The following is a 15000-nucleotide window of genomic DNA, read 5'->3' on the forward strand; positions in this document are numbered from 1 at the left end:
AAGCTGAGTGGCGTGAGTTGAGAGTGTGCATGAAACATTAATATGATATAAAATGATATAGAATTTGTAATGTTATAATGTCATTTGAAACATGTTTTAGACGATATACAGTTTTCTTCCTAAAGCATCACAACATCTTTTCCGATTTTCACTGTCACGAGATGTAGTACATTACGCAGACATCAAATATGTGCAGCATGTACAGCCGTGCTGCTGAAGGAAAACGACCGGTGGGGTAAATCCAGCCACTCGAACATAGTTTTCCTACTGTGCACACACACACACACACACACACACACACACACACAGTTCAGTTTAATACAATATGTTCCTAAGAACAATTCATCGTTTTTGTATTTCATTCAAGTCAACAAATAGAACACTATTGGGCTTTAATTTTTTTAAGGTACAGTACATGAGACTCATGCTTATCTACTTACTCTTTCTATTGCATCATATTCCACAAACTACGACACTATAGTAATTTGTCAGTAAAGCTCTATAGTCAAGAAGATTTCATACAGTAACTGATTTCCATCGAAATTGTTCTCGGGAGCAATTTGGAAATTGGCAGCGATTTTGCCCCTCTAGCACCAAGTCGCCCACGTGTTCCCCACCTGCTGGTATTCTCACCTGGTGAGCTTCCCCAGCTAAGGTAGGAGAAACCACATTCCGCTGTTGCGCCATCCCAAGCAATAAATAAACAACAACAAAAACAATGCAATAATACTACGGTAGGCTGGAGAGTGCAACATGTGCGGCAGGAAATACGTACACAAACAGACAAAGAAAGATGTTAGTGAGTTGCTATTCTATTAATTGAACTGTTAGCAGTACGAGGAGTATCACCAGGATGACTGGATAGAGATACCTTAAAAGCGGTGGCATTCTGAGAATAGACTTCACTCTGCGATAAGAATTTATAAGTATTAATATGCCTTTTTTACTAAAGGATCTTCTAATATCTAACTGAGAGTGAACATAGAAAATTTTGGACTTGATGGCTGAGCGATGAAATGGGTCTTCAGGTTTAATGGAGGAATCTCCATGTAAAATCTCCCAATATTTAATCGTGTCATGGCTTCATATAATAATAAATGTGTCGTGGCTTCATATACGTGACGTCAACGCAGTTGTGTGGAGGAGCTGCGAAGGGGGAGCCGGGAATCGAGGAGAGCGGGCGGGACATATTTATTAAGAAAGTCCTATGTCATGAAAAAGAAGTCTGCCTTGGATGGGATAACTGAACCCCCTTCAGTACTTGAACGCATTTTCACCTTGAGTTTTGAGTGTGATTAAACGATGTTATTGATATTAGGAAGGGTCTATAAAGGTTAAAAGATTAATGGCCAGAGTCTTCACTATTTTAATCCCCTACATAAATTTTTGAAGCTGTATAAAATCAAGTAATAACCAGAATGCATTATGAAAACGCGTCCTCGTACTAAAGAGGTTAACCTTGGATGCATTAAATTTTCTGGATATAAAAACACCGTAGCAAATATATAACCAACTTGACTGACCCTGATGATGATGATGGCCAGGCAATGTTTACCCGAGCGAGGCGGGGAAAACAAATTACTTGGGTGTGCGTTGATATTTTCGTGTTTTAAGAGTGAATAAGTGTTTGTTGCGTGTCTGCGTGCGTGAGTGCGTGTAGGAGGCGTGTGTAGTGACGCTGAGGGAGTAGCGAAGCCTTGTCATCTTCCCTGAGGTGTGAGGAGTGCAGGAAATGAGGTAAGTAAATTTGATCGTGTTAGTAATGGCAGTGGTGGTGGTGGTGGTGTGGTATTTTTGTTTGTGTTCTGTACCAGCTAAGGATAAAAAAGAAAAAAAAAGTCGGAATTATATACAAAAGATGCACCGACGAGGGTAAATAAATAAACATTAAGGAAAAAAAAAATGAAATAAGAGGTGGGCGTATACTCGAATTCAGAAACCCTTTGCTCTCTCTCTCTCTCTCTACGACTGCTTTCAGGGCCACAATAATTATAGGTGGGGTTCTCAAAGGCGCGTTAATTTGTCACTATATTCAGAAAACACTTTTAAAAACCCTTTTCACTTCACCGCAACTATTGAAAACCTTCCAAGAGAGAGCATTTTCTTTGAATGTCCGCCTACCAGTGTCAATATATTTTTAGTTGAGTTTACCCTGAATTCACTCTTATTTCCTTCATAATTAACATAAAACACCAACATATGTATTCTTTCTCAGTTGTGTCACTCTTAAACTTCCACTGATAAAAAAAAATAGCACACGTATCTCACATTTAGCAGTTTATTTCTCTTCTACAGTCTGTCTCCTCTAAAGTGTCTCCTGGGTCTCAGTTTGAATGGTGACCCAGGGAATGCGTGGTTGTCAGATCTCGAGGAAAACCGTGAGCTGTCCTTGTAATAAGTGTGTTGATCAACAGAAAACAAGTAATATTCACATCAAATCAATTACATTATCAATAAGCTACAGTGTGTTTTAAATCCAGGAGGCATTTTAGAGTAGGCGGACTATAGTAAGTGTTAAGTAAGAGTGTGAGATTGAGAGAAAAAAGGAAAAAAAAAAAAAAAGAGGTAAAAGTTATCAGTTTAATGCATAATCATATACATAATTACCTCAATGGAAGTCATATATATTAATAATAATAACAGTAATAATTCATAGTAATAATAGCAGTCACACAATAGAAACTTTGGACATAATTCTCTCTCTCTCTCTCTCTCTCTCTCAATAAATGACAGAATTACCACCAGGAGAGAGAGAGAGAGAGAGAGAGAGAGAGAGAGAGAGAGAGAGAGAATCATATTAAAGTTTATAATTATTATAGATATGCACTCAAAATAATAAATAATCATTGAAATGTCACTCTAAAATAAATACACTCATAATTATTTTTATTATATAACCAATTCAAACACACACACACACACACACACACACAAGAAAACAGGAAAAATAAAAAAGCAAAACAAATTCTTTAGTTTAAAAGAAATTACATAAATGAGAAAAAAAAAGAAAAAGAAATATTATTCAAATTAGTTCACTGCTCAAACAACACACACGCACACACACACACACACACACACACACACACACACACACACACACACACACACATGCCTGGAATGGTTTACTTACATTATTTCTAAACCATTCATCTTTTTACACACACACACACACACACACACACACACACACACATTGCCACTGTATAAAAACTAACTACTACTACTACTGCTACTGCTACTACTACTACTACTACTACTACTACTACTACTACTACTACTACTACTACTACTACTACTACTACTACTACTACTACTACTACTACTACTACTACTACTACTACTACTATCAGGTATAAAAAGCAGAGGGTTTTTATATAAGCTGCAAATAGTCAAAACTTAAACTATAATTTTTTCATCATCATCATCATTCTCTCTCTCTCTCTCTGGCAACAATCAACTAATCTCAACTTAATCAATATATACACAAGAAACACACACACACACACACACACACTCTCTCTCTCTCTTAGCCCCATTAACATTGATGGCAGAGGGGGACAGTCAAAACTAATGGAAATAATAACAGTTAATAGTACAGCTGCTCTTTTCAAGTGCAAAAATACTATACCATACGTTTCCTTCCTCCAAATAAATAGATCAATAGCAACATACATGGAAGTGACAACAGTAGTGACAATAACAATAATAATAGTAATAATAAAAACAATACTTCACATAATGGCTCCCAACACTTGACTGACTGACTGACTGACTGACTGACTGGCTGACTGGATGACTGACTGGATGGTGCTGGCAAGTCACTCAATCATGAAGATGTTGCTGAAATGACTGGCACACATCCGACTCACTTCATCTGCAGAGAGAGAGAGAGAGAGAGAGAGAGAGAGAGAGAGAGAGAGAGAGAGAGAGAGAGAGAGAGAGAGAGAGAGAATAAAAACACACATATAGTATCTGGTTTTATATATCACAGCTAGATAAAGACACACACACACACACACACACACACGTACATACCTGTCACCTCCACCAAGTTTGCATTCTTGTGATTGACGACAACATAGAACTCCCTCCCGTCACCACACCTTCCCACAATCCAATGGTCCTGCGATGTCTTCACCACCAACTCACCACTCTGGCATCTGTGTGGGCGAGGGTTAGGTAGTGGTAATCTCTCTCTCTCTCATTACACATTCATTATTTTTTCTCCCCCTTCTCTTCTTTACGACTTAATTTTCTCTTTCCTTCTTGTTTACCTCCTTCATGTTCCTCACTTTTCTTCACCTTCATCCTTTTTTATTTAATTTTCTCCTCGCTCCACTGCCTTTTCGTTTTTTCTCTCCTCCATCCTTCTTTTTTATTTCACTTTCTCCTCCTCTTTGCCATCTTTTCTTTCACCTTCTCCCTCACAATAAAGGATATAGGTACAGGATACTATAAGACTCCCTCTTGTAAAGCAAAACTAGGTAAACACAACTAGGCTTTCTTCTTTCTCTCATCCCTATTCTGTCCACCTCTCTAGCAAGAATTAACCAGTACTCTCAATCATTAACCAGTACTCTCAGTCATTAACCAGTACTCTCAACCATTAACCAGTACTCTCAATCATTAAGCAGTACTCTCAATCATTAACCAGAACTGTCAATCATTAATCAGTACTGTTGATCATTAACCAGTAATCTCAGTACTTGTGAACTGGCATCTAAGTGGGCCTTTTTGTTTAATCATTTTGTTGCCCTTAGCCAGATTTCTCTTCTTACATGCAAAAAAGGAGAAAAAAGAAGAAAATAATTTCTTTTTATGCAGCCAAGGGCAGCAAAATATATATATAAAAAAAAGGTCCACTTGAGTGCTGGTTCCCTTAAAGTGTTGTAAAGATTTAGCCAAAATTTAGGAACAAATGTCTTGAACACTACTAGGTAAAATAACAAATAGATAACTGAGGTGAACAAAGAGGTAAGGTTAACACTAAACACACTCACTTCTGCATGTCTGAGTGCATGTCAGCAATGGCCCTCATGACCTCAGCTGGCAGGGGCTGGTTGGGGGCATGTACCGTGCTTTTCGTAGCAAGGTTCATGTGATTGTGGTACACGTAGCGAAAGGTCCCACCACTCCCACCACCACCACTGCCGCCAGTGCCCCCACCCCCACCACCACTGCCCCCCTCTGCCCCCGGTCCGCCACCTCCTGCCTTCTTGCCGGACTGCTCCCCGATGTCACTGGCCAGCTGGGAAACTTTGGCCTCCAGCAGTCGGTCAATCTTCTCAAACAGCTGTGGGGTTAGGCTCTCTGATTCTGTGGAAGGAAGACTGGGGTTATTTTCTCTCTCTCTCTCTCTCTCTCTGATAAAATGCTTCTCCTTTTATATTATTCCTTAGAAATGTTTAAATTCAGGTTTTTTTTGCAGTGACATCAACGTGTTTGCTTGTCAGTTCTCTCTCTCTCTCTCTCTCTCTCTCTCTCTCTCTCTCTCTCTCTCTCTCTCTCTCACCCATCCTCACCCCTTCTCCCATCACCCCTCATCATTACCAGCAAAGGTGAGGCATATGGTGACCCCCATGAGAGAGTAGAGGAGCAGGTGGTGTGGCTGCAGCTCCCCTGACTCATCCCTCACATGAACCTCCAGGCATGGCGTCACACCCTTGCCCACGAATCTGTGAAGAGAGGAGGAGGAGGTGGTGGTAGTGTCAACCCAACCCAACCACACCCAACTCAACCCAACCCAACCAATTCAACACCACTTCACCCACACTATCAAGGAGCATTATATCAAACCACAAAACACATCACCTCCTTTTAATCCCTTCAATACTAAGATGCATTTTTTACCATGAGTTTTGTGTATGATTGGATGATTTTATTTACTTTGGGAAGGGTCTATGGAGGTCAAAAGATTAATGGCCAGAGTCTTCGGTATTTTAATCCGCTACATAGGTATCTGAAGCTGTATAAAATCACCAAATAGTAAGCAGAACGAATATGAAAACACAACATGGCACTCAAGGGGTTAAGACTAAACTAAACCAACCTAACTTCTTCACAACTAAAATAACTTAAATAAACCCTAATGTAACCCAACTTAATCCCACCCCACCCAATCTAACCCCAACCCAAATTAACTTCAAAACAAGCCAACCCAACCAATTCAATACTTCACCTCTACCACCAACAAACATAATATTAACCTCTTCAGTACTGGGATGTATTTTCGCCTAGCGTTTTCTTTGTGATCAGACAATTTTATTGCCATTATGAAGGGTCTATGGAAGTCGGAAGATTAATGGCCAAAGTCTTCACTATTTCTGAAGCTGTATCAAATCATCAAATAGTAACCAGAAAGCATATGGAAACTAAGTCCTGGTACTGAAGGGGTTAAAATACACAAAACACAAACCACCTCTTTTTAACCCCTTCAGTACCATAACGCATTTTCACATTCATTCTGCTTACTATATGGTGATTTATACAGCTTCCAAAAAATATATTGGGATTAAAATAGTAAAGACTCAGGCCATTCATTTTTTTTACCTCTACAGACACTTCCTAATGTAAATAAAATCATCTAATCACACTCAAAAATCAAGGTAAAAAAAATGTATCTCAGTATTGAAGGGGTTAATGGAGAGAGCAGACAGTACCTGGAGAGATAGGAAGAGTGGGAGGATGAGGAGGAGGTGATGGAGTCCTTCCGTGATTGCAAGAGCTGTGTGTTGAGGTACTGGGAGAGTGAACGCAGGTCCTCCATTGCCAAACCACACCTGTTGGAAGGGAGACAAGTGTTAGGAGTGCTGGGAGAGAGTGGTAGAATGTGTGATAGAGTGGTAGTATGAGATTGAGTGAGAGAGTGAGTGTGTGAGAGTAGTAGAGTGTGATAGACATGGCAGTGATAGTGTGAGGGAGTGGTAGAGTGATTGAATGTGAGTGTGATAGTGATAGAGTGTGACTGAGTGTGAGAGATAATTTAGATGGGTAGAGTGTGTGTTAGGTGAGCTGGGGAGTGTTTGATAGTGATAGAAATGAGTGTGAGTGTGAGAGATGGTAAGAGTGAGAGAAATGAGTGACAGTGTGAGAGATTAGTGATAGAAATGAGAGTGAGAGATGTTAAGAGTGATAGAAATAAGAGTGATAGAAATAGAGAAAATGAGTGAGAGTGAGAAATTATAAGTGATAGAGATGAGTGATTGAGTGTGAGAGATAATAGACTGGTGAAAGACTGAAAGATAGATAGATAGATAGGTAGATAGATTATTGATCACAGTGTACAGGAATATCTCAAAATCTTAACATTATGAAAAAAAATATTATAACCCAATATAAAAACAAAAAAAGCCCTAAAATTTTCTTTAGTCTAAAGAAAAGAACAAGTACACACACACACACACACACACACACACACACACACACACACACACACACACACACCAAAGCCTCATCTCACAAAAAGAACTGAAGACCACAAAAAAAAGAGACAAGAATTTTACATTAAATAAAAGAAGAAAAGGAGCAATGTAAATACTACTACACCACAACACAAGACCCTCACCACACAGACAAGAACCACCACCTCCAACACCACTACACCAAACCACACCAGACCCACACCACACAGACAAAAACCACCACCACCAACACCACTATACCACACCACACCAGACCCTCACCACACAGACAAGAACCATCACCAACAACACCACTACACCAGAACCACACCACACAGACAAAAACCACCACCACCACCACACAAGAGCCTCACCAAACAATATGCTGGTTATAGAAGAAGGCGGTGTGAGCAATGGTGGGGAAGGACGCCTGCAGGAGGGAGAGGCAGCAGTGTATTCTGAGGAAGGTCTGTCTGTCCAGCGGGAGGAAGGACACACCAGACCACACTGTCAGGATGTCGCCACTGCTGAGCTCAACCGATGACATGTACTGTGGGGGAGATGACAGTGACCTCTTAACCCCTTCAGTACTGGGATGTATTTTACTATGAGTTTTGGTTATGATTAGACAATTTTATTTTCATTAGGAAGGGTCTATGGAGGTCAGAACATTAATGGCCAGAGTCTTCACTATTTTCATCCCCACATAAGTTTCTGAAGTTGTATATAGACACCAAATACTTACCAGAATAAATATGAAAACACGTCACGCTACTGAAGGGATTATAATTTTTACCTCCCTAGTAGTTAGGAGGCAGGTAAAAATTGTATGACAGTTGAGAGGTAGGTTACAATAACATGAAGGAACCAATACTCAGATTTTGGTGAACAGTAAGAAAAAAAATAAGAGGCAGGTTGAAATTAAAGGCCCTATCACACTGGCCTATGATACGCGGAATCAGGAACATCCACTCTAGATAGCTGGAACTTGCCCGGGATTAGCGGAACCAAGTTGGGATGGCTTCATATCCATCCCGGTTCTCTGTATGCTATCCCAATGGAAAGTAAACATGATATATGTAATAAAAACTTTTCATTTGAACTAAAAAGAATGAGACTAAATTTTTCATATTGGAATATTAAATAATATTTCATCAATTTAGAAAGGTAAAATATATATATATCATGTCGATAGTTTGGGCTCATGGCAACCACCTCTGACTGTAAAGTTGCCGTCGCCAACATCTCAGCTTTTCTCTAGTTTTTTTTTACTTACTTTTCTTCAACAAGAGGAAGTGCAAATGCAGTTCCAGGACAAAGCACAGGCTGAGGTATAAGCGGCATGGTTTTGTTCTGGTTTGTTTTGATTAGGCTTTGTCTTGGTTAGTGGGCCGTTTGCCTAGCATAACAAGAACACGGGCAGCTTGTGTGTGATAGTGTTCCTGGTTTCGTACCAAGAACCATGGCCCGCGTTCCGCGTATCATAGGCCAGTGTGATAGCCCCTTAAGGAACCAATATTTAGACTTGAGTGAATAGTAAGAACAGATTAACAGGTAGGTTAGAATAACATGAAGGAACCAATACTCAGATTTTGGTGAACAGTAAGAACAAAATAAGAGGCAGGTTGAAATTAAATACCAAAAGACAGAAAACTCAATAAGAAAAAGTGGATAATGGAAGGACAAGATGCAAAAAAACAAGACAAAACTAAAACAGAGGTAAGAAAGGAAACAGCTAAAAATATGAAAAAAAAAAAGACTAAAATACAAAATGCAAATAAGAAACAAAATGAAACAAAACAAAACAAGACAAATTCAAGACTAATAGAGGTAGAAAGAAACAGCTAAAAAATTAAGGAAAAAGAAAGAAAAAAAAAAAAAAACCCAAAGACAAAACACAAATTGCAAAAAACAAGACTAACGGAGGTAAGAAAAGACTCCAGCGTGGCCTTGAGTCCCTCCAGCCCCCTCGCCTCCAGCACCGCACTGAAGGAGCTGTGGCGAAGAGCGAAGGCACGGTACAGGGACGCCAGGCAGGCACGCAGCACCACGTCCTGCACCGCCTCACTCTGGTACTCTCTCACTGGACCTGACTCTCGCATCCTTGACACCCACCCTATGGCCACTGTCTGTTGAGGGATGGGGGGGGGGGCATTAGGCTAGGTTAGGTTAGACTGAGTTATTTTATTTTATTTATATATTTTTTCACATTACTTTTTTTTTATTTATTTTTTATTATTTATTTTATTTTATTTATATATTTTTTCACATTACTTTTTTTTTTATTTATTTTTTATTATTATTATTTTTCTATTTATCTATTTATTTTTTTGTCACACACTGCTGGAGTCACAATAGCAGGGTGGCACTCATATACTAAAGGGTGTGTGTGGAAAACTTTAAATCAGAATTATTATCAAAACACCACAAAATAAACCACAAAATAATGCTGGAAAAACATTAGAAAGAGCCCACATAGTTATCACACTCCCAGCCACTCACCATGACCATCCAAATGTTTGGCTCAGGCTGCAGGAAGAGCTGGCGTGTCTTCTGTGTGTGTACGGCCTCACAGTCACCATCCTTCTTGAACGTACTGTGGGGAAGATTGCTCATAAGTTTTCTTATTGCATGACGCCTTCAATACCATGACATGTTTCCATATTCATTCTGCTTCTGCTTACCATTTAGTGACTTTATATAGCTTCAGAAACTCAGTGGGATCAAAATAGTGAAGACTTTGGCCATTAATCTTTTTATTCCCAGAGATCCTTCCTAATGTTAAAAACTGTCTAATCATACCCAAAACTCATGGTAAAAATGCATCCCAATAAAGAAGGGTTTAATATCAAAGAAACACTCAACATACCACTCCTTCATTGTGCGTTACTTGTGTTGTGTAATTGTTCCACTGAAATATTAAAAAAACTACACGATTTAATATATAAAAAAGAGAAAAGAAACACACAACTCATTATTGTTTTAGTTGTTGTAGTACTGTGTTGAAAATCATACCACTAAAATATCAAACTAGATAACTTAATATTGATAACTCAAAACACACTACATACTGTCCTGCATACTGTTACTAATAATAATCCATTACAAATACTGAAAAAATAAACTAAACAATATCAAAAGCACTAAAACAAACAGTAGTGGTGAGTGGTGTGTGTTTGAAGTGCCCCTAAGCTAACCTAACCTAAACACAATATTTAAAGCACTAAAACAGCATTGGTGACTGCCAAGTGGTGTGTGTTTGCAGTGTCCCTAATCTAACCTAACTGTCCCACTGCTACCAAACACAATACTAACAGCACTAAAACAGACAGTAGTGGTAAATGGTGTGTGTTTGCAGTGTCCCTAACCTAACCTAACCTAGCCATCACTGCCACACTCACCTGGAGAACCTGGTGATTGCCTCGGCCAGCCCCACATGTCGCACCTGTGTGTCTAAGTCGGCAGAACTCGGGTAGTAGAACAGAATCTTCTCGTGTTCCTGTGGGGATGGTGCTGTTAGTGGTAGTGGTGGTGGTTGTAGTAGTAGTAGTAGTAGATATAACAATACTATATCTTGCTATTTATTATTATTTACTACTACTATTACTACTACAACTAAAAGATGATTCCTGTCTTTACTGATAATGATAATGATGTTGTGAAGAAAGGAATGATAGTAAAAATAATATTAGCATCTTCTGGATTAGGTTAAGTTAAGTTTGGATTAATTCATTCTAATTTAAACACCCATTACATACTCACCGCAAATAATTCATAACGTAAACATTGATTTTAAAAAAGATGTTTGTTATTTGTTAAAGCAATTGCACTCACGGATTCATTAGCCATGTCTGTTAGGTCAGGTTGTGTATATCTAGACAAATGCACCGAGAGGGTGGTAGGGAAACACATGTATGTCTGTATGTATATATCCAACATGCAGAAACGCCTTCCCCTCTCAGTACAACAATTTTCCAAGGCCACAGAGACAACTAGCCTGGTTTTCAAGTCAGTTCCTCCTCATGATAAACTAGAAATCATGACAATATATCACCAAAACAAAAAAAATAATTGTAAAAACATGAGTATCTTCAACTGGAGCCTTTGGAAAGCAGTGAAGGTGAGAGAGCAAAGCGTTTCAGAATACAGGCTTATGTACAGCCATGCCACCTGTCTGTTACTTTTCTTCTTCTTGTGACCTTTTATGCTTCGTAAGTCTCAGAAGACGTACAGGTGAAACGCCAAAGAATATAGTAATAACACATTCCTCTGCATCAGCTTGTGTTTCCCTGCCACCCACTCCTCTCCACACAGCTTAGGTTGGTTAGAATAGACTAGGTTTTCATTAGGTTAGGTTAAGTTAGTTTTGGCATTCATTAGCCTTGCCAGTTAGGTTAGACTAGATTAGATTAGCTTTCCATTAGATTAAGTTATGATAAGTTAGTTTAGGTTAGGTTGGTCTGGTTTGATAAGGTTAAGTTCAGTGAGTTTGTTTGGGTTACGTTAGGTTGAGTTTGTCTAGGTTAGGTTAGGTTAGGTTAGGCTAGGTTTGTTAGTTAATAAGCTCGGTTAGGTTAAAATTGAGCTCGTTTGTCTAGATTAAGTTAGGTTAGTTAAATACGTTGGGTTAGGTTAGGTTAAATCTAATTAATCATATTCGGTTAATTGAAACTAGGAAACCACTACCACCACCACCTCCTCCCCCCCACACTCCTCCCTTCCCCCTGTCTCTGTTCCTCACATGTCCCTCCTTCTGGCCGTAGGATGAGTTGAATATGAAGAGGTTGAGCAGCCTGGGGTCCGCTGTGTGCTGGGAGTCCCCTGCCATCACCGCCTCCCTGTTTGTCAACACTGGGATGTGCGGGTGCTGGTCCGACAGGGAAGCGTCTGCCTTTCCAACGGTGCTGCTTTTCCGTTTTTTTTTTTTTTTTTTTTTCCTCTTCTTCAACCCCTTCAGTTCAATAACGCGTTTCCATATTCATTTTGTTTAATATTTCGTGATTTTATACAGCTTTAGATTATGTGTGGGATTAAAATTGTGAAGACTGGCCATTAATCTTCTGCTGACCTCCATAGACCCTTCATAATGTTAATAAAATGGTCTAATCGTACACAAATGTCAAAGTGAAAATGTGTCCCAGTATTGAAGGGGTTAACATCTTTAGTACTGGAACGCATTTCTACCTTCAATTTAGGGCATGATTGGACGATTGTATTGACGTTAGGAAGACTTTATGGAGGTCAGAAGATTAATGGCCACAGTAATCACTACGTAAGTTTCTGAAGCTGTATAAAACCACCAAATAGTTAGCAGAATGAATACGAAAGGGGTTAAGTAAGAGGGGAAGCTGGCTAAGGGCAATATAAAATAATAAAAGAAATCCACTTTGTTGCTAATCCCCTTGTAGATTCAGAAGTTAGTCCCACTCCAAAAAAAAAAAATAAATAAATAAATAAATAAATGAATAAATAAATAAATGAAAAATAAGTGTGTAGAAACCTCCCTCATACATTCCATATTGTTTTGTTTCTATTCTTTTTTATTTTGTCATTCTATTTCATTATTTGTCTTCACTGATTGGTTGAAATTTCTTTAGTTTTTTTTGTTTGAGTTTTCGTGCCAGATACGAAGGGAAGAGTAAAATTTAGTCAAGTAAAAGAAAAGATAATAATAATTGGTAATATTTTATGGGTTTTATTTATTTTTTTATTTTATTTTATTTCCCCCTCCTTCCTCTTCTTCTTCTTCTTCTTCTTCTTCTTCTTCTTCTTCTTCTTCTTCGTCTTCTTTACTACTACTACTACTACTACTACTACTACTACTACTACTACTACTACTACTACTACTACTACTACTACTACTACTATAGAGAGTGTCTAGGCAAGGAGTGACGGTTAATCAAAGACATTTATTATTATTATTATTATTATTATTATTATTATTATTATTATTATTATTATTATTATTATTATTATCTTTGCTAGTATTATTAGTTTGTGCATGATAATAATACATTTAAAGCAACACACACACACACACACACACACACACACACACACACACACACACACACACACACACACACACACACACACACACACACACACACACACACACGTAATAATATTTTCATCAATTCGCCTTTAAGTGTGAGAATACTGCAATAGTATAGATACACTTGTGTGAGAAGGAAACACAAACAGAAACACTGAATTGACATGTAAGTTTTGCGTGTGAGTGTTGCGTCGATAAGTGAGTGCTTGTCTTTAAAGCTTTATAGTCACACAATGTAGCTTTATTATGTCTTTATTCCATACATGTTTATTTCTTTATTTTTTTTTTTTTTTTTTTAATCTTTTATTTCCACTTTCAATGCTTTCAGTCAGTCATTCCGTCAATTTTTGTTTTTCAGTCTGTCAGTCTTTCTATTGTCTTTCTTCTCTTCCTCTTTTTCTCTTCTTTCTCGTTGTTTATTCTTCCTTCTTCTCCTACTCCTCCTTTTTTTTCTCTTTCTTCCTCGTCCTCGTAGTATATACATATATATATATATATATATATATATATATATATATATATATATATATATATATATATATATATATATATATATATATATATATATATATATATATATATATATATATATATATATATATATATATATATATATATATATATATATATATATATATATATATATATATATCGTATATGTCGTTGTCCTCCTCCTCCTCCTCCTCCTTTTCTTCCTTATTTTTATCGTCCCCTTTTTCTTATTTTCTTCTTCTTCTTCTTCTTCTTCTTCTTCTTCTGTTTTACCTTCCTTTTTTCCTCATCATTTTTGTCATGTCTTCGTCTTCTCTTTCTCCTCTTCCTTCTCTACACAATCTCTCTCTCTCTCTCTCTCTCTCTCTCTCTCTCTCTCTCTCTCTCTCTCTGTTTATGGCTCACACGTCCCTTATCACCTCTGCCTTCAGGCGCTGGGCTAGGGCGCGCCGCACAGCCAGGGTCTTGGGGTCAATCTGGGAGCCGTGCAGGGCCTGAGGGGCAGAGATAGGGCCACATTAAGTCACGCAGAATTCAGGTAGAGATGGAGCCATGCCAGGTGAGTCAGAATTAGTAAGAGCTAGGATGCTTCATGTATTTAGACGGTTTGAACATAGTTTCGGGGCATTATGGAAACAGTTCGGAGCATTTTGAAAACAGTTCGGAGCATTTTGAGGACAGTGTGGAACATTTTGAAAGCAGTGTGGAGCATTTTTAAAAGTGTAGAGCATTTTTAACAGTTCGGAGTATTTAGAAAACAGTTCGGAGCATTTTTGAAAAGTGTGGATAATTTTTTTAAACAGTTTAGAACATTTTGAAACGATTTTGGAATACTTTGAAAGTTCCTTGAAACATTTTACAAACAGCGTAGAAATATTTTAGGAACAGCGTAGAAACATTTTAGAAACAGCATGGAGACAATTTAGTAAACAACACAAATTTTTTTTAGAAACACTATACTAACATTCTGGAAACAACAGAAAACATTTTGAAAACATTATAGAAACATTTGATAAAACAACATATAAACATTTTCAGAAACAACATAGATAG

At 38.0% G+C, this 15000-nt stretch overlaps 2 protein-coding genes across 2 annotated transcripts in view; both read right to left on the reverse strand.

Moving 5' to 3' along the window:
- Positions 1 to 2566: 2566 nt before the first annotated feature.
- LOC123502106 (vacuolar fusion protein CCZ1 homolog) lies at positions 2567 to 12297 on the reverse strand. The gene is made up of 10 exons (XM_045251320.1): positions 12142 to 12297; positions 10802 to 10899; positions 9903 to 9996; positions 9323 to 9529; positions 7775 to 7950; positions 6660 to 6779; positions 5551 to 5675; positions 5001 to 5316; positions 4036 to 4160; positions 2567 to 3874 (listed from the first exon to the last, which is right to left on the reverse strand). Exons 1-10 carry the CDS (start codon positions 12226 to 12228, stop codon positions 3819 to 3821), a joined length of 1404 nt encoding a protein of 467 aa, XP_045107255.1. The 5' UTR covers positions 12229 to 12297; the 3' UTR covers positions 2567 to 3818.
- Positions 12298 to 14334: 2037 nt separating this feature from the next.
- LOC123501986 (cilia- and flagella-associated protein 36-like) overlaps positions 14335 to 15000 on the reverse strand; it is a 9325-nt gene continuing 8659 nt past the window's right edge. Inside the window, exon 7 of the mRNA XM_045251124.1 lies at positions 14335 to 14441. Coding sequence (XP_045107059.1) covers positions 14349 to 14441 — 93 coding nt within the window. The 3' untranslated portion in view covers positions 14335 to 14348. The remainder of the gene's footprint in view (positions 14442 to 15000) is intronic.

The sequence above is a fragment of the Portunus trituberculatus genome, chromosome 10 (genome assembly GCF_017591435.1).
Source record: "Portunus trituberculatus isolate SZX2019 chromosome 10, ASM1759143v1, whole genome shotgun sequence".
Lineage (NCBI taxonomy): Eukaryota > Metazoa > Arthropoda > Malacostraca > Decapoda > Portunidae > Portunus > Portunus trituberculatus.